At 42.8% G+C, this 21,174-nt stretch overlaps 1 protein-coding gene across 3 annotated transcripts in view; it reads left to right on the forward strand.

Annotated features, from left to right (window-relative positions):
• LOC117235132 overlaps positions 1–20,836 on the forward strand; it is a 162,366-nt gene extending 141,530 nt beyond the window's left edge. For all 3 annotated transcript variants that reach the window (XM_033496878.1, XM_033496879.1, XM_033496881.1), the window contains 6 exons: positions 12,288–12,891; positions 13,339–14,305; positions 14,963–15,107; positions 17,932–18,145; positions 18,886–19,152; positions 19,802–20,836. In XM_033496878.1, the coding sequence (XP_033352769.1) occupies positions 12,288–12,891; positions 13,339–14,305; positions 14,963–15,107; positions 17,932–18,145; positions 18,886–19,152; positions 19,802–20,053 (2,449 nt within the window). In that variant the 3' untranslated portion in view covers positions 20,054–20,836. The remainder of the gene's footprint in view (positions 1–12,287; positions 12,892–13,338; positions 14,306–14,962; positions 15,108–17,931; positions 18,146–18,885; positions 19,153–19,801) is intronic.
• The last annotated feature ends 338 nt before the right edge of the window (positions 20,837–21,174 follow it).

Genomic DNA, 21,174 nt, shown 5'->3' on the forward strand with positions numbered 1-21,174 from the left:
TTCGAGGGATTTGGACTTTAGAATGCTCCAATCATATCTTCCTAGGGTTTTCTTATTTTTTCATACAAACTCATGAATTATGCAAGCCAGATCGAACTTTCGATATGGTAAAATTCGCAGTAGTTTATATTTCATCATGCTCGTCGCTAGCGGCGAATTCGACCAAAGTTTCACGTTTCCCTGAGAAATTCGACACGAGTCCACAGGTCGCTTCTTATCGAATCTCGAGGTATCGATCGACACGCTTCTTCTACCAAGTTGTACCTGACTTTACCGCAGAATTAACGCTACCAGAGTAAAGCGAAAAATTTCAGAAACGAGTAGAGCGGCCGATCGTTGCGGTTCGGCCTATCTCTAACCTGTAAGAACGTGAAAGTCGATTGGTAGCCACGTGTTCGTGTTGTTGACCGGCTCGTAAACGCGCACTTTTTATTACGGTGAAACGTGTCGCGACCCTGTCCCGCAGACTTTGTGGGATTACGTAAAAAGCCATCATGGACTTGCACCAGCGCGTCACGCTACGTTTAATGACATAACAACGAAAACGTCGGTCCCTCGTAAAGTTAATTCAACGACTAGCGTCGCTATTAGAATACGTGTCAAGTGCACGGTTTATCGTTTTGGAATGTGTCGCGTGAAACGGACGCGTAGAAATTTCAGTATTTGCGGAACCTTCAAAGAAGTGTGAAGTAAATCGTCGAGTTAACTTGCTGAAATCGATTATTATGCGATATTATGAGTATACAGCGAGCGCTGAACACCAATTTCTATCTGGTAATTAGCCCGTAACTTTCAAGGATAATTTTCCTTTCGTTGGTCTCGAACGCGAAGTCAAGCGCTGACAAATGCCTTAATTGTTCTCGCGACCAGCCGCTACAAGATGATCTATTACGCGTTTACCGCCGTTCTTTTAATTCACGAGTGTCGTTCGGAGAGTAATTAACGTTGTTTGTAATTAAATGAAGGATTCTGATCGAAGCGAAATCGTGTAGCAAATGTTCCTCCTCTTTTTACGGCAACTTCCTGCAAGGATCTTCCAGGGATTGTATCAGGCCGCCAAGGACGCAACGTAATTTATCGAGGCCAGAAACGAATGCACTAAGCACGAATCGTTGTTGTACAACGTCTGTAGAATTTTTTTAGGGGTATACCCATACAAGAAGAACCCGGTGAATAGTACGCAACGCGTTTGAAAGTTCGGACGAAATATATTACCGAGGGCGAGCGATAAGTACGCAGGTTAACGCTGTCATGCGGGCTTGATAACGCCGATAACACTCTTCCCACGCACAGATACGAGCTTTATCAAATGGTTTTCACTGAAACAAAGGCAATACTGCCTGATGTGTTACTCCAAGCCATTATTCATCGACGCGACGTTTTAAAATTTTCTCATTTCCTTTATACTTTTAGTTGTTCTTTAACACAGATACGTTTATCTTATTCTTATCTCTAAAATAACGATCACAAGTAAATTTCTCAAATTTGTGGAAAATTTGAAGGTGAATAACTTATCACTATTGCATTGTCGCTATCGAAAAATTAGATGGAATTCGTATACCAACATGAAGATCGAAAACAGGAAACTGTATAGTTGTGAAGACGCGTGGATGAGGAATCGAGCGATTGACCTGAATTTCCACACGTTACGAAAACAACGCAACTCCCGTCTCGCTTATGCGCGTTTATAATAAATGCAGGCTGTTACGAGCGTAGTAGGCTGATGACTGTCATGCGTTTGTTTGCAGCGTGCAATTGCATTTTATAAACGCTTATGAATCACGGGGACCTTGAATGGAAATAAGCGTCGACTGACGCGCGAAAGTGAATCTTCCTTCGTATCGAGAGGTTTATGAGCCGAAACAACGTATTAGTTTCCATTAATCGCGCGCCAAGAAATTCACGAGGTTTCGTGCTAAATGCAGAAACGATAATAACGAATATCGCTAAGTTTGCATCGGTTTGAACAACGATCATCGTTTGTGACGCAAATCAACGAAACGTATTGGACGGCTCGAACGTTGAATTCATTGTTACACGCGAATAATTTGATGTTCTTTTGTGCTTCGATCAACAAAGAATTGAAATTAAGATACGTTTTAACACGATGGGTGACAAGAATTTCCAGGATGATTCATGGATCGTTTGCATCTTTTGGTTGTTGAAACGATTGATCGTTGATCATTGGGTGTGGTATAAGTTGCCAGACCGGACGGCGTAACACAAGGATGGAGTTTCGAATGCGATGAGCAATTGAAGCGAAGGACATGTCACGTCAAGGTTCTATTTCGCGAGATAAATATGCAAATTCTCGCATGATTGTAAAAGCTTACGCTCGTAGAAACTTTATCCTTCGTCCAACTTTTGAGTTATCTTCAATTTCGAGTGCCTTGCAATTATCTGGACAGGCGTGTCCTTCAAACTCGTGATAAGCAGGTTAAAGGCGTGTTTAACTTACAAGAGACACTCTGGAATTTCTTGATCGAGACCAAAGGTAAAGTTATGAAACTTCCATTGTTCATCTTTCCTCCGGTACGTGGAAATAACTTTTATTTTTGTTGCGAATAAATTTTGTTCCGCGGCGGAAGGAAATCGTTTACGTAAAGTATTTCCATTTCCTATTTTTAATTCATCAGGCGCAAATCTTTCCAACAAGATCACAGGTGCTGATAGTGGTAGCAAAGTAGGATGAAAGCGTGGCAGTGGAAAGTGAGCAGAAACTCACTCTTGTGCTTCCTTCCTTTACACTTCTCTTCATGCTGATTCTTCTTTATAAAAATCCAAATGTCGCGACGGAGCTTCGTTCGCAAGATGTAAGAATGATGCCGCGTCATCGACGACAATAGAGTAATTGGCGATTGTTCCCTCCAGGTCGCGATGACATAACGCGTTTTTCGTGAGACTGCGAGTGAACTGCTTTTAGAATTCGTACGGAAGTAGTAGCGATCGATTCGTGATAGCTGTGCACCATGGGAAAATAGCGAAATACCTGTTCGTTGATGCTTATGGCTGCCCGTTGTTCAGCATTTCTGCTACTCATAACAGTACTCCACGGTGTTCAGAGCTGAGTAGGAGGAGAGAAGACAAGTACGTTGGCCGCAGGAGCGGGTTCCATGAAGACGAGGTCGAAAACCGTGACTCGCGACGCGAGACCAAGGGCAGACGATGAAATTCGAGCGAATCGTGGAAAATTGCTAATTGTGCCCGAGTAACGCGTCGCGCTCTGTGGACGGTCGTTTCTTCGCGGCAAGAAAAATTGCTTGTTGCCAACAATTAAAGTAACAAGATGTTACCCTAAGTGTAAAATAACCATTTGTTTTATTGCGTTTTGTAATATTTTTTATCGACTGTTTTAATTCTACCGTGGTTCTTGAATGTTGATATTTCAAACTCGTTCTCGTTTCTACAAAGAAAAATCCTTTTAGGTAACAAAAGGTTTATATCGATAAAAAAATACGATTGGATGCAAACAGCGTTGCAAGATTAAGAAACACAGTTATCTATAAAACAATTTAAATTTCAAGCCTCACGGTTATTTCGAAATTCGACGATTATTTCGAGCAACGCAGCGTCGCGGACCTTCTCGAAAAGCAATCCAAGGATCGAAAAAACGAGCCGCAAATTTCAATCGTTCGTATTGCCGATTCGTAAAAAGTCGGCCCAACATTGCCGACAGTGTCCTCGACAGCACTGTGACTGCTGCAATTCCCGGGGTAACGAGGCGTACTTTCATCCGATATCCTCAAGTCGAAACGCATTTTTCGAGATCGCCAGCGAACGAAGGTTACCTACTTTTCGTGCAACGCAAACAGCACGAGATTTCACTCGCATCGTCGCCGTTGTTCGTCCGGTCCTGCGTTTCCACAGAAAAAGAAACCGAGTGACGAAACGAAATAAAGCTCGTGGTCACTCGATTTCGTGAAACGCCTTCAATTTGTTTGGATTTTGTTTCAGTAGGAAATTAAAAGTTCTTCGAACCGAATATCGTTTCCCGGACGTGCCGAAGGCGACAGTCTCTAATTTCCAAAGTTTCACAGGACGTTCGTGGCAAACAGTACCTCTGTTTTCACTTTTTACGACGCGCAACGTCTTCATTTAGTTTGACGTACACCTTCTCCGTTGATGTCTTTTTCTGTAAGTGCTAATTACCTTTTCGTGTTGTAAATTGCCGAAACGAACAGCTGGTTGTCAGTCGTTAGCCTCGAAAGAACCAAAGCCGACGTAGAAACGCGTTCACGATGCGAGCATTTACATACGCATACCTGCATAGGTATCGTGGCCATTTGTATTTAGTTAACACCTGCGCCGTTTGAAGCAACGCTCTCGCGAAAACAATAGCCAAGTCGATTACGTTGCACTCGACCTGGCATCCTGAATAAACTTTTTCAACGTAGAAAGCGAGCACCGATCGATATTGCGACCGCGATTCCATGAAATCGGCTTAGTCGTTACTCTGGATCATTTGCCAACATTTTAGGGTTTCTCTGTGTTTCGACGATATACGAAGCCCTTGTGAATAAAGTATGATAATGCGGATGATAATTCGGAGCTTCTGAGTATCTTCAAAGGGTTGGACATAATAATATTGATCGAGGCTTTCAAGCGGCTTACGGAACGATGACTGGACTGAAACGCTCCATATGGCTTTGTATTTGAATCGCCTGATTAGCGACAACTGATAATACAAAAGGTGACAGGTGGCTATGAGTTTATGGAGTAGGTTTAAAACGTCGGCCACCTTCAGTGGAATTCGATCGCAAGTGTTTTGTGAATTAATGATAAAGTGTATGAAAGAGATAAAGTAATAGATCTTTCGAATTGCAGAGCTTCGAGATATCGGTATCGATATTTAATTCCACTACGATCTTTGGAACATTTTTATCTCATTCGTATTCTTTTATCGTTAAAGAATTTCTTGAATTTGACGAAAATGTGATAGCGTCGTTGAAACGTATAATTTTTTCTTTTACGCTAGCGTCTTTCTGAAAGTTCTCAGATTGTCTTCGTTTGCTAAAACGACAGCGAGATTGGGATAAAAAAATTTGAGAATCATATTTTTGTCTTAGTCTCTCTGATTACGAAGCGTTTTATGCATTGAGTTCAGCTTTTAATTTCTCTAATCCGTTCTAGCAAATGGAAAAAAAGTCTTCAGAGTTGTCATTTGCATTATGCACATAGCGTGATTTATATGATAAATAGTTACGTTACCGAATCAATTTATACAGTTACGTTTCTAGTTGGACGATCGTTTAAAAGCGGCAAGCGGTATTAGCCCATCACGGCGCAGGCGCATCGGACTTCACGGCATGAAAACGCGCGTTCCAGATGATTCGCTTGAATCGGCATCCTTTCGTGCCACCGGATACGACGATCGCCGCAGCGATCCGTCCGAATGACTAAACTGTTGCCCTGACGCTCTCATAAATATTAAATTGTTGCACTTCCTTCTTTCGCCCGTCCCTCTTTCTCTCGGTTCGCCAGGTCGTCGTCGTATCGGCGACGAAGTTACGCGTGATCAAACTCGGTTTGAGTTAATTAGCGAAGTGTTGTAATAATTGTTCTGTAACTCGCTGTCTCCGCTGTTGTCTACCAACTATAACTCGACCTCAATGGCTTTAACCGACGAAATCTTGGCATCTTTGGCATCCACAGACTTTCATTCGATGTTTCACGAGCCTACCGAACGATCCAGCGTTGAAAGCTTTTACTTTAGTTGTAGCATTTCATTTGAAGAAAAATCAAAAGTTCGTTAAGCAAAGAGAGGAGACCCGCCCCTCAGAGCACCATGTTTTGGAAATACGAATAGGTCAAGTATCGTAAAATCATATACCAAAGATTCCTAAAAGAGAAACAAACTAAGTATTTCATGTAAATTTTAAATTATTAAATCGATCGGTCGATACACTGTCACTGATCGCCCTGTCTTGAAGAAATATTATTGAAGTAAACACTCGGTGTTTCTCGCATTTAATTAATTATCAGAAGGTTTACGTATTCGTCCGCATACCCACGCGCAAATAAACGATGATAAATAAATCCAGTTTAAAACACGGCCTCTCACAACCCAACAGACACCTCCAAATAACATGAAAACCACTTTTTCCACTTTGCACGAACTTAATTGGTCACGTATTAAATTGGTAAGGCAACCAATTTCAAGCTTGCTGGAATATTCGTGATTCGGAGGAACATTTCAACGACGTTTATCTCACTGCACGAACGATTCGTTCTTGTTCGTGCCTCGATACACAATACACGCATCGGTATTTACTTGGAATTTAATGTTCCCCGATCGGTGGACCGGGGGACTGGTAATCGCATCGAATAAAGCAAATCGAGGCAAGGAGAACGGAATCGTTATTGGTTCCAAATCGGTCGAGAACTCGATGTCGTGGTCGTGGCAACAAACTGACAACCGATGAAAGTATTAAGAAGATATTATCAACACGCCTAATTATTTCAGATCCAGACGATAGCGCACGAAAGAGTTAGCTAAACGATTGTAAGCGGATATTCGTGAAAACACACGAAGGACTAACAAATGCAAAAATTTTCTTACACAGAATCTTCGTACTCGACATTGCACTTTGACGCCACTTCTATCTGTCCTCGCAGTCATGGAATAAAATCGTGACGATCCAGGCAAACTTAAATTATTCTCGAATATCCGCTGCTCCTTCCTAATGTATTATTTCGTATCGATATACCGTGGCATGTAAATGTCACTTCGCGATGTACGTGATATTCACGCGTATAATGAAACGCGTTCGCATTAGATATGTTGTTTTCAAACGTAGTGTTCTCTCTGTATAAATGAAATATAAATTAAGGAGTAACATTGTTGACAGTCTCACGCGATTACAGTTCTCTTGGATCACTTTCGAATTAATTTTTCATCATGAACGTTTGAAAGCTTGGCTGTTATAATTTCTTCGAATTACGCTAATGGTGCAAGCACGTGTACACTAGCGATTGCTGGGAATAACTTCATAAATTTTCCTCTTTCGAGAATAAACATCGACTATACGGCGTAAAGTCTTATCGATACCGATCGTAGAACGCGAGTCAAAGGTATGCACTGGAATTTCGAAAAAAGCAGGTCAATATGTTTGCATTGGTATTATCTGCTTGTCCAAAGCCGATATCGTTTCTGGAGATAAACGCCCAACATTTGAGCTCGGCTATAGATCGAAGGCGACCGGCCGTGAAATACGCTGCTAACCATCAATTACCGTGATATACTGGTTCTTGCAGCGACTACCGGGCGAAAGAAGCTGCATCCCGCCAATAATTCGCCGATTTTACTTTTAACTCCTACAACAGAGCTGCAGCATTGTTATTTGCCTCGCAAATTTTTTTTTTACAGGCTGCAGTTGTTCGACCCATGATTTATAGGTAATTTCAACTTAACGATCGAACGAGTCGCACTGCCTTACGTAATCGGTCTTTTTAGATTTTTTATCGATCATTTTTTTCGACCAACACCGGCTTGTCGAAAAACCGGCCTGCAGATTAGACTATGTCCGATATAATCGAAGAAAGGAAAAAGAGAGAAAATCAACGGTATTTCGAGACGTTTTTATTAGGGAAATTTACGACAGGGAATTTGGAATGGATAATCGTAGCAAATTCCGTAATACGTACAGCTCCCTAATATACAGTTTAATATTACGGTAAGGAAGTTGAAGCAATAAAGTTTCGAAATTGGCTACGTTCGCTAAGTGGACTCCTAATTGATCGTGCTATTAATCTGAGCCTAAGAATCGATGAACCACTTTTAGAAACTTCTGGGATTTCTCCTCTGCCTTTACCTCGTGAAAGAGGGAAGTATAGACGGAAAACGTGAAAAACGAACAAAATCATAGTTTCACGATTAAAGAAACGCTTTAGCCTCGTCGTAGTGTCTTCCGCGCTTACGCCTACTTAATTAAGCTCTCTTGATCACCACCAGAACGTAAGGACAAACGCGCCACACTGGGGGAGAAAAAAAAAAAAAGACGCGAACGCGTCGACAGCTTCCTCCTGGTTATTCGCGTGCGTGCTTTATCCCAGGCGATAATTATCCGCATTCGAGAGGGAAGAAAAAGAGGAACCGAGGAGAAACACGTGTCGTGAAAGGGGTCCCGTGCGTGTACGTCGTTACGTATGGTCATTACCAGGAGTAACTTTTAAGCCTGATGTTCGCCAGCTACCCGTTGCGGTCAGCTCCGTCCGGCAAAATGCCTCGTTACTTATTTTACGAACGAACCTTATTACCAGTCCTCGTTTAAAAGCACGTCGTGTGCATATATCTCGAGCGCCAAGCAATTTGTAAAACACTTTCCCTGCGATCTGTTTTCCGGGTTCGAGCTTTTCCATCGATCCGACTGGAAATTGTTGTTTTTCTCTAGCTTGTTTCGAGATCGACTCAAGAGGTAATCAAGAAAGTATTCAATAGGTGATGCGGATGAATTTGCGCGATCGGAGAACGCAACAGGAAATCGCGGTCTCCTGCAGTCGCGACTCCTGTCTCCTGTGTCCGCTTACATAATTGTATATACTTATAAAATTATACCTATATCTCGCGCTATCACGCGCCGCGTCGCTTGCGCAACACATCGAGTTACACGGCCACGTTACGTAACGCGCGATTTTACAATGGAATCGTTTACGGTACGCGGCCGTTTCTGGACGATTAAACGAAAAGCCATGAAAAAAAAGGAAGTCGAAGGCAGAGCCGAATCGAGTTCGCTCTGGAGGTCGGAGCATTCTAGGACAAAGATACGTACGAACGCAACGCTCGCGGAAGCGATTCGCGTGCTCGAGGATCCGGGATGGCTGATTTTTCTTCCAGGTTCGTTCTCACGCTGAACTATCGCGCGCTTCGGAAATGATAGAGCATCGGACCCGCGCCGATTTCTCGTGAGATCCTCCTTTTTCCTTTTTTTGCCAACCAACTCTCGACCCGATCGTTTGAAGCTTTAATTTTCGAGGATGTTTTTGTGCGTGACGCAGGTAGTGCGAATTAATGGTTGTTGTTTGATGCGGGGTCTCGTGATAGTTCGGAAGTTCGCCGGTCATTTTTGTTTCGAACTAATCGCGTTTCACTTGACACACTTTGTTGCGGATCCGAATTATTGGTCCCGCCGAATTAAGGAGATTTATTTTCTCTAAATATACGTATACGAGGAAGCATTAAGGAGGAGATGGGTATTATTCGAAAGAATGGTCGTAAAAGTGGTTCAGAAACTCGTGGAAGATTTTAAAAAGAAATTTAAACAGAGTCGCTTGACCCGTTTGCGTTCTTTGTTGACAAAATTATGACGAGTTGATTGGTGTCGAGTTCTCTGGTCCGATCGCGACAAAATCGTGTCGAGTCAACCACGTGATTAGAATCGAGATGCAAATTTTACTTTCGTCCTTCGCTCGGACTACCTCGTTACGACAAAAACTTTCTTTTCCGCCGGCAGCCACGCACGTTCCTAACCAGAACGGGACAGAAAACCAGCGCAAGATAGCCGTGTGAACTTCTAGTCCAGCGGTTCTTCGAAGAAAAGTTTCTGTTTTACCTTTCTGTCTTATACCTCCCTCGCGTAAACCCTTATGTAGAATCATGTGACTCGTAAAACTTATTTTTCTCCCATCAAGCAAAGAAAGTACAAAACAGAGACAGTAATATATAAATCGTTAAGTAAGAATCGCAAGAGATTAGATTTTTATATCTAATTATAATCAAGTCATGTTTCATCGAACATAGTATTCGCGATTGATTAATTCAAGAAAGCGACTCGAGGCGTAGCTATTTAACCATGTTTCGCATTACTCTTGTTACGCATGTACGTTTCAAAGTACACCTATATTTGGGCCGTAAATCCGGCACGCGATGACGATATACCGACAGACGGAGCATGACAATATCAGCCCAGATTCGATCGAAACGAGCAAATTTGACATAGATATCGAACCGCAATAACGTCGATTATTACCTTGCAAGAAATTAAGTATCAATTAATGATAAGTCATCGGAGATATCGATTGTCACGGACTTTGATTTCAACCGAACGGTTGCATCGAGACCGAGATAATTGCTATACTGTTTGTCATTGTTTTCGAATCGCAAGAAGGATAGAATTTAAAGATCATACCATAAACGGTAGCCAAGGAACCACTTCAACTGACACCTACATTAAAATAGAAATTTGCTTACGTCCTAGTTTCTTTCTTTCATTCTTTCTTTTCTTCCGACGTTCAAAGAATAGTTAGTAAATCGTTCGTCTAAAAGATATTACATGATCTTTTCTCTTCTCTAACAAAGCGTTTCACATACTAGATCTGCCAACAGATGTTACACTTTCCTTCCGATTACGATGACTTTCGCACGAAACGTTGCTTACGTAATTTCGTCTGATCCTAGGCAAGTAAAGAGAGCGTTACCCGTCATCCCGACGATCGGATCACTTTCCACGCGCACGCGTCTTTGCGGAAAAGTCGCTGGGAAAGGATCGGGAGCGTTCCCCGAACCGGAACGCTCGTTGAAATTCACGTAACACGCTCTCGTCGTATCCGGTATTCATCGAGCTGCACTTGCATTATAATCCGAGTATAGGGTGTTTCGTATCCTTATTTAAAGGTACGACAAGTGAATCGTTGCGGATTAATCAATCACGCCTCGCGATTAATCGACGCGGATGCGTTGGTAAGAATTTCGCAAGCTAGGCACCCGAACAATGGATCACTTTTACTCTCGGCACGCTCGCCAAAGAGCACTTTGTGTTCCGTTCGTGGAATCACGAATAGGTTCGACAAACCTTAACGCCAATCCCATGCGCCATTGCAAATATGAGAATAAATTACATCGAATAAAAGAGAATATACTATTTATAACGAGCCGGAATCGACATTTTGTTCATGGACGTGGGCAAACGTCCCGTTCCACTGGCTTTATTAGAATTCTCTAGCGTATAATTGCGCGTCAATTACGCGCAGAAACGTAAATATCGCGGCGAAGTGTATTAAATATGGGCGTAGAAACGGGATCGGTAAAGAATTTCCATTCTATCGGCTCGTATGCTTATTTATGCCTTGTCCGTGGATGGGGGTCTCCGTTTAATCGCGATTCCGCCAATACTCGAAATTTGATCACGACGCAGTAATTACGCTTATGAATATATGTACGCAGATAATTTCTATCGAGTATTAATAGGGTAACTAGCAGCAGACCCTCCGGCCGAACATAAACGTTGCATTCTATCGAATTGCCTCGTATTTCAAGCTTATTGCCATTTCACGACCCCCTCGCTAAAGATATCGAAATAAAAAATTCCGCAGGTCACGAAAAGAATCTAAAAGTTCAAAGAGCAATTATGCGTAAGTTTATCACTCGTAATTGCTCTCGAACGTTTGCGTCTGAACTAAATACAAACAAGAAATCGTGACACGTTCGAGAAAGAACATGGAATCTAAATTTCGAGGAAATCGCGTGTTTACGAATCGTCCACTTTTTTCTCCGACCATCAACGTGTATCGCGTCCAGTTAGAAAGACGCCGCCTTCTGGATAATCAGACGCGAGTTCATACGAACGAACCTCATCGAAATTCGAACGAACCTGTCTCTAAGCAGGCGCGAACTGGAAATTCAAGTATAACCTAACCTTGTAGTCGTAGGTACGTCAAGTCGCACGATCAAAGCGAACAGATGCGCAACTATTTACGTTCGAACCTTACCATGTGCGTATTTCCTGTTTCGCGATGCTCTATTTTCGTCCGTTTATTTTTGATAGCTGAGCAATAACGGAAATTTCGGGCGTGGTGCCGGATCAAACAAATGACGAAGACGCGATTGTAATATAGAACAGTATTTGTCTTGCTAGACGGTGGATCATCTTCGCTAAGATATCCTACGGCAATAAAAATGAAGATAAGAAAACCGTAAGAATTTAGGTCGATGCGTATCGTTACGTAATTCAAAAATTCTTAAAGATTGCATCGATCCTAATCTACAACGCTAACTGTCTTACTTCGCAATCGATCACACTGTAAATCACACGGTGTAAAGTTTTCAAACAGCCAGCGTTAGACGAATAATTACTCTTCGTCTTTCGTTCTAACTCCTTGGGTCTTTGGTTCTAACTCCTACAATGTTTTTGTAGTTGCACAACGAAACTAGTCAATCAAGTAGTTTATCGATAAGTAGTTGAGTTGTTCGGAAAATGCGTAACGAAATTTAAGTACGACTTTCTGAACAACTGTCTTTGCGATCTAACTTCATCAGGATCTCCTAACGTAAGCATCCAATTTTCTCGTCCTAGGAGTCAATCGAAGGCCTCTTACTTGGCGTATCGTCGAGAACGAGGAGCGCCCGACACCGAGGGCAGTTACAAAAGAACCATGTCACCGACATCTCGCCTAGAGGACTGGCCACCGCCGCGGGATCACGACGATCCGGTTCTTCTGCGCGTCACGCCTCATCATCCGTTGCAGCACCATCACCATCACAACAATCATCATCCGCAACAGCCAGAGCTTTCCAAGTCTCACAGCGTGGACGCTCTTCATCATCGGTTGGAGGAACGGTCCGCGCAACAGCAACAACAACAACAACAGCAGCAACACTCGGCGGAGGTGATCGGAAAGTTGTCGCACGATTTGAACAAGAAACTGCAGTCAAGTGAGGCGAGATCACGAACCAGCGAGAATAACAATAACGATAACCTGGAGGATCGACATCAGCATCATCACCATCATCATCATCATCAGGAGAAGAGGCAGCAAGAGAAAAGGCACGATTATGAGCAACGTAGGGAACGGCTGTCGCCCCAGAGCGTCGAGATCCTTAACGACAGGAACCGACAGCTGGAACGCGAACGCAGGAAGCTGGCGGCCAGTTGCGAACCCCTACCTCAGAACAGAGAGGTAATATTTCTTTTCGGACGTTTAGCGCGTATTGTACCGATACATCCTCGCTGGAGTAGGTTACCCCAGTGGAACAGCACAGCCATTATTGATATATTCTTTCTTATAGTGAGTAGTGTTTCCTCGAAGTACTCGTAGTACTTACTGTTTTCTTATGGTACGTAGTAGGGAGGTAGTAAGGAAGTAGAGAAGAAAATTTTACTGTATTTATTTTATTTTAGTAATTACCAGACTCTTTCATATTACGCTATTCGTATGTACATCTTTAAAAATTTTAATTTCCCATAAAGTCATAAACTAGACAGCTTAGTAATTACTTTTTTATTAGTTAGTTGGAAAATCCATCATCTGTGAACAAATATTTAGAATCTATATATGTTTAATTCTATGAAAATTTTCGTCTCTGTTATACTTAAACGAAAGATTAATCGAATAAATTACAATTAGAAACAGAGTCGAAGCATGGACGCGCCCTCATCGGTTGTCGAGGAGGATTTCTTCCGCGAGCGAAGCGCCACCATCGAAATGACCTCGCAGAACATCGAGCTGCTCAATCGGCGTAACGAGAAGAGAATGAACGCTACGTCGACGTCGACCAGCACGATCACTACATGCATTACGACATCGTCGGCATCCACGACAATGACGATCACGACGGACAGTTGCTGGCCACGAGGTCACGAAGTTCGAAGCTCCATCGAGGCGTCGGCCGTTACGGAAAGGCCTGCAGCCCCGACCAATTCACCTCCTAGAACACCGGATCAGATGGAAGGAGACAGCTCGAGAGGCGCCGTACCGAGACGATCTGGAAGCTGTTCCAGTTCTTCGTCCGGTAGATCGTCAGATCCTCGTGTTTCGCCGCGGATATTATCCAACAGTTTCTCTAAGAGCGACAATTCTTCACCTAACAACAGAAAAGTCTCCAGTCCTACACAAACGGACAACACTGGTTCCTCGAACAGATCTAGCTCGCCCGTCCGTTCGAGTCAAACGAACGAGATAGAGCTGAGAGTAGACAGGTCTTCCTCGTCGAGTAAGTCCAGATCCGGAGGAAGGTCCTCGACGTCCTCGATCTCGAGCGTGTCGAAGGCTTCTTCTTCATCGTCGTCGAGGAATTCTCCAGTCGAGGAAGACAGACCATCTCCTCCGGTATCACCGTGTATGTCGCCTCAACCAGGAATAGAGGGACTGACATTGTTGCAACGTACCGAAGTTGTGCTCCGAGTGAATACTGCTACCAGTGACGCTGCATCGCAGACCGAAATCTTGGAGCCAACGGAGTGCGAAACACCAACCAAGACTCAGGAAATTCCACTGTGCCGAAAGAAACTGCCAGAAGAAATCGAATGTGAGGAACTGGGCAGGGATTTGGCGAGCCAGCTCAATCCGAACGACAAACTGGTACCTCTTCTAGGTGAGTTGTGGTCTCGTCGATATCTTATTGATAAAAAAAAAAAAAAAAAGAATAAAGGGAAAGAAAAAAAACGTTAAAGAATACCGTTAGCTTTCGGTCGAACGTAAAATCTTTAGACATGTTTTATATCTGTCACATTTTATTCTTTCATCATTGGGTCTTTGATCCCTGGTTTAGACTGATCCCGGATTACCCGCGTTCCAGACAATTACGTCGCATAAAAGTCAGCCAGACATCGATATTAGTAATTCTCCTATTCCATCGACGACTTATCGCGAGCAAATTTAGCCTGGCTAGTGTCATCGACTTCGATCGGCTTGTCGAAATTTTTACCATTCATACGACACTCGCGGACACACCGATAAGATACGCAAGCTAGTTTGTAGTTACTAGTTACATACAAATCTACCACGCGTTCGTTGATGCGCTCGTGCGTCATCTGCAACGAGGTGGAGTCCACTGGCCGGGCCGTCGACCTTTTATTTTAATAAGCGTTAAACCAATCGACGGGTCAACCGTATTATTCAATTACGCGTCGTTATTGCCTTTAGCTCGGTTTCTCTTCACGTACAACGTATATGCTCGCACGTGGATTCCAAGCATGCAGAAATTCGCTGAACAGAACAATCAAGCCGTATAACGATTTGTTCTTATCAGTTCCAGCGCCGGAGCACAAAAAGCCTACCGACTATGTTACCGGTTTGTTCAGGGTGGAAGCGACCTTGCAACCGCGACCTAGGCGCCGACTCTCCCTCGAGGAACCGACGACCCCGTGCTCCGAGAACGGAGACGAGGAGAAAAAGTGAGTATTATTATTGTAATTCGAATAATTGGAGGCTCTTTGGAAACTGGTTATCAAGGAGATTCCCGCGTGTGTTGTACAAAGGAATGTTATTTGTTCCTTGTTTAGACGTTGGAAATATTACCGCGAGGATCCGTAGATTAAAGTTCGAAATGTTAAATCTACATAATATAAATTTTGTATGTTTATCGTTCCAAATTATAATGATAACTTGATAATAGTCCCGAGATAATAGTCACGAATCGTAGAAAGAAGCATACTTCACGATAGATTGAAATTCAGAAGATACTTTTAAACCGCATTTCACTTTATAGATTATTACTTTAAACTCATAGCGAGCGATGTTCGATTGAAACGACCATGCAAAATCCTATAATTTCCATAGCTTCGAAACTATCATTTGCATGTTCTCTCAGCTATCCGCGCCGTTTCCTCTCATTATCGTTACATAAATGTTAACCGATCGTCCCAGACGATACGCCACGTCGATATTTCATACAGGTTGTTCCATGTGCGAACCTGCGACTGCCACTTTCACCGAACACCTCGACCATGCAGCATTATCAATCGAGTCCCCGATCGCCGGGATTAGATACAGATCTAGTTACAAAAAGTAGCGGTCGAGTCTTATAAATTTTCACGATTGGGGCAATTCGCGCGATTCCAGAAAATTTCCCGCTTCGGTCGCGGCGGAACGGTGTCAAGGAGTTTTCCCTTTTTCACGTTGCACCGCAAACAAGATCCTCGACTAAAGAGGTCGTCGCTCATGGAAAGGACCTTTATTGGATGGCGAGTGACGTTTACGTGGGCGTGACCGCGAGATTCCCAGTCAGGCATCGTTAAACGAACTCTATTAACGTCGGGATATAATTGTCGTTTTCAAGAGGCGGTATGAATCGATGACACAGGATAAATTGTCTGGACTATTTGTATGATTTATAATTTTCTAATCGTCCGTCATATATCTGTCGTTACTTCTTTCGTGTTCCTGTTTGATTACGTTTTACGAGATCGCGAGAAGGGACGATGAATCTGTCATTATCCTCGAATTTTTACGTTCCAATTTTGTTCTTATTTTGGCAAACAAAATGATTTTTAATATTGAACGTAAAATTGAAGTCACATATCGTGCTCAGACTTTAAAAGTTCTTTAACGATAAAAAGATGATTGGTTTGGAAATGATACAAAGAACGCAGGAAGGCTATTAGATCTTGAAATAAAATTTAATATCTTCATACATTTTGCTTCTCGTAAAAGAAAAGTGAAAAATAGTTTTCGGCGATTAAGTTAGTAAAGGTAGCCACGAACGTTCTTCGGTGCCTTTTAAAGTTGTCACTGATTAATTTCGACGGAGAAACGAGTTTTTCCCTTTCCCGCCAATCTGGAACCACCCGACCAATCGAGGACAATATTTTCGCTGGCACGCGCCGGGAGAAAGTACTAGAGGCGCAAGGCGGTTACGTAACTAACCATAAATGATATTGTTAGGCTAGCTACTTGGTGGTCTACGCATCATTTCGTTCGCCAGTCTCACACGAACTAGCAGTGACATCGTTTCGCTCGATCGTAGCTCGCGGTTGTCGTCACAATCTCCACGCCACGAGAACACGTCCACCATGGAGACCAAAGATACGGAGAAGTACATTAAAACCCATGTTCCCTTTCGCAATACCTACTCCCGTACAATCTGAACTAATCGCCGACTTGAGAACATCCGCTGATCCGTTCATAGCGAACTAACTAACTATACGCCCTAGAGTCGTTCCGCCTAACTAACGTTTCCCCGTAGGCACCGGTACAACTTTGTAACGTTTGCTTCGTTAACTATACGGAGAACCCGAGCAAAAGAGCTTCCTACCACACCCCGGTGGAGCAGAAACGCTTTCGAAAACGGTCACGGGTGGCTTCTTGAAGCGCGGCGCGTAAGATCTGCGCGTAAACGCGGCATGGTGGTTATATTCGCTGCAGCATCCACTTCCGCTTTTCATTAATTCCCTGCAGTTCAACGAGCGAGCCGAGTCGAGCGTTACAATCGGCTAATCGGTGGGCTTACTCTTCGAACTGCCACAAACCGCGCTTTCCTTTCTTTATCACTTTCTCCTCTTTTGTAAAATCGCTCTTATAGTACGACTAACCCCTTGCCATGCGATTTTTCTAGCGTGTATAAAAAGGAACTCCGAAGATTCGCTTAATATTTTTTTCTCTATTCTATTTCTTTCACATACTTGCATATATTCTACACTTTTATGGGGATCGAAATTTAATGGGAATTATAGGAATCGAAACATGCATAACATTAAGATGAACTGTTGCTTGTTCAAAATTCAAATTAAACTTCTTTTTGTTTAATCGTAATCCTGATTCTAATCATGTGTGTCACTCGATATTGTATTATAAGGCGAGCGATTAATTACTACTAGAGGGATTCTCCGATAGTATAGTATTCTAGTATCTCGAGAGAATGCATCTAACTTAAATACTTTAGTCGTGCTCTATCTACGTGGCCATCCATCATTTAACGAACGGAGAACCACGACAATTCGAATTCCTCAAACTGTGAGCAGAGCGTATTACGAGAAACCACGTGGTTCCGCGCGACAAGACATGCGTTTGCATGGAGACAGTAAATCATCCGTGCGACGTTCCCCATTGTACAAAACGTGCCGATCGATTCGATCGTGAGTCATGCTGCCGCCTGATGCAATCCGTGTCGTCCACGATCACGAATTTTGCTCAAGGATTTTTGTGGCCCGTGATCGCCAGGATTACATCAAGACCAGTCGCCAACGAATGATTTAGAGATGGAAACTATGCTTGTTGCAGGCACGAGACGATACCCTCTACTCCGGTCACTCCATTATCGACGGACTTGACGAGTCCTCTGTCCCCGACATCGGCTTACTTCACCACATCCGAAGGAAAGGCGAGATTCCTCACAAGATACACGCGTGACGTGACCGTCGAGGGGTTGACGCGGCAGGAAGACTCGTCGCCGCCTGTCGTTCCCACCGACAGTCTTGATCTCAGGCAGAAAAAGGTAAGGAATTTTTTATGGAAAGGAGTTAGTTGTATTAATACGTCCAGTGGTCGGTGACGTAATATTACGGTTTTAATGATTTTTTTGGAAATATGATTAGATCAATCCTATCTAATTGGACCAAGATCACGAAATCTATCGAGAAGTTTTCTGAAAAATGAGTTACAGTTCTGTGAGAAATATGGGCAATATATCATTTATTTTCTAAACATAGCGCGGCTCTTTAAGAGCCATTATAGCTACGAATTTGAAATACTAGAATTAAAATTCCAATAATTTGGTCGATTCAAAATTTTGTTTTATGGCTTCCTTTTTCATAAAGCTCTTCAATGATCAATAACTCTGAAAATACGTTTACTTAAATTAACAACAGTAGCTAGTATAAGGCATGGGGTATTTGAAAGTACATTCTTAAAATTCTTACTCGTTCTTTAATCGCAGGAACTTTCCTTAAAATTACCAGCTGCGAATGTATTAATTTATGCGAACGATTCCCGGAACCGAGCTCTTCCTTTTTTTCTATATAATCATCCTTCAACTCTCTTAAACCGAGACATATGCGTGTACCTTGCTTTCCCTTTCGCATCAAGTCATCAGGATTCTAATCCTCTGTCGCCTAATTCATCTTCCCATTGATCAAACTGTGTTAAAAATGACGCGAACAACGGACTGCTTCCCTTGCGTTCTGTCACGCGGTCGAAAAGGGCGAATCCTTGAAACGTTGTCGATTTTCTTCGCAGGAGGAGCTGATGATGAGGTTGGACAAGAAGCTGGTGGTTCTGAGAGCGGAACAGGAAGCCGTGCGAGAAGAGGGAGATGTAAACGAAGCTTTGGGAGCGCGAGTCGCCACGAGGATCACCGCGGTCGCGAGACCAGCGGAAGCTTCCAAGTATCGGCTCCACGTGGAGGAAGTAGGCAAGATCACGAGCCTTCTTCTTGGCCTGAGCGGTAGATTGGCTCGAGCTGAGAATGCTCTGTACGGAATGCCGGCTGATCACGCGGAAAGGGTAAATTTTTAATTTAAATAATGTATTTAATCTATTACGTGAATAATTTTACTGAACAAGGACCGACAGACAATGAGTAATAGTTTAATTAAATGCGCGGATATTAATATTTAATTTTTTTTTTCTGGAAATGTACGCGTAAATTGATAAACGGGTAGGATACAAGGTCGATCGGCCGAAGCAAACAGCGATAATTTGTCGTCGAAGCAAGATATTTTAAATAAACACGGACCGCGTTGGAGTGAATACGCGTTTATTGAAATTTTACTCGGCGTCCTTGCGTTGTCATCGACTCGCTGTGTTACGTGCTTTCGTAAGGCGATTTGTAATTGTTGAACAGGAAGGACGGAGAATGCAGGTGCAATTAATCATGTGCCAGGCAGAAAGTCGTCTTGATTTATCGACGAGATCTTATGCAATACGTTCCATTACGTGGTTAAAAATTAATTCTAGTAAAAACTTTAAAGTAAATAGAAATCCAAGAGAAATCATAGATAGAGGAGGAAATCAATAAACCTCAATTACATGAACTACTGTTTCTCAATGAATTCAGACAAATAAGCTTCTACTACATATTGCAGCAATTAGAAAACTCGAAGTAATTTTTAACAACGAACGATAATAAAGAGCATTCTATTTTTATTCGCAGAAAATTCTGGAGAGTAAACGAGACAAGTTGATGGATCAGCTGGAAGAGGCGAAAATCCTAAAAAGCAACATCGACAAGCGCAGTGTAAACGTATCGACGATTCTGTCGAAGTACCTGAACGAAGAAGAGTTCGCGGATTATCAACACTTCATCAACATGAAGGCGAAGCTGATCGTGGACGGCCGTGAGATTCAGGACAAAGTGAAGCTTGGGGAGGAGCAGCTTGCCGCATTGAGGGAAGCGATCGACTAGTCGTAAAACAAACGCGAACCCGATCGCGATCTGATCGCACCAGAGACGCCTGTTTATGCCTGGAAACGCGTGTTCCCTCGAGCATGATACGATTTTTTTACGACAGGAAGGAACACGCGATCAGATCCAGGGTATTTTGCAAACGACACGTTGAATTTTGTAAACGATCCTGCTACGCGTGTGTTCGAATCGATGAATGGAACGTGATATCTTTAGCGAATAGGCGTACTGGTAGCTTGAAATCGTTTTCTTCTTTCTTTTTTTTTTTTTTTTTAAGAAACACACGTGTTCATTGTACATATCCTTGGAGTCCTAGATGGACCAAACATCGAGACGTCTTCTCGTTGGTGCAAAATTGCACGATTCGAGAATTTTATATCGATTCATCGTGATGTTATGCGAAAGTAAAATTAATTGTCGCACGACGATGGACGATCTTTAAGATCCAAGCGTGATCCAGAGACGGCCTCGAGTGGCTAGTCTTTACTAAACTTGCACTGATTGTATCATGTGGTTCGTGAGCAGAGACGGAGAATGAAGTATCGAAGTAGGCGCCACGAATGGGCACACTCGTTGATAAGGCAACGAAATGGAATGAAATTTCGTTTTTTTTCGTGTAAAATTATGTGATATGAAATTGATCTTTAACGATCAAATTTATTCGATCCAAGTGAACCTTCCGGTTAATGTGGGAATTTTCTTGTGATTTATGTATTAGATATATTGGGGTGGTCGGAATTTTGATATATTGCAATTACGTTATTTTCTCGGCGATGATGAATTGAAAGCGTAACGGAAGAAAAGCTCGAGGAGTGGGTCGCTCTTACGTTTCGACGTATTCCGTTCGTGGCAACGCTTGGACGAACGCCACTGAAAGTAAACACGTGTACAGCTTATGGATGTTTCCATTACCTGGTTAGCATAATGTGAGCGGCGCTCAAGCCGCGGTATGATTCTTGACCTAGAATTACTTCTGGTGCCTTCTTATATACGATATGTGATATAAAGGGTAAGGAGTCACGTGCTCGTCAAATATACTATATCCGAACAATACAGGCATGCCTAGCGACGTTGTAACATGTATATAATTATAAAAGATGAAACAAGCTAGCGTTTAAGTG

The sequence above is a fragment of the Bombus vosnesenskii genome, unplaced genomic scaffold (genome assembly GCF_011952255.1).
Source record: "Bombus vosnesenskii isolate JDL3184/JDL3185 unplaced genomic scaffold, Bvos_JDL3184-5_v1.1 scf7180000013314, whole genome shotgun sequence".
NCBI lineage: Eukaryota > Metazoa > Arthropoda > Insecta > Hymenoptera > Apidae > Bombus > Bombus vosnesenskii.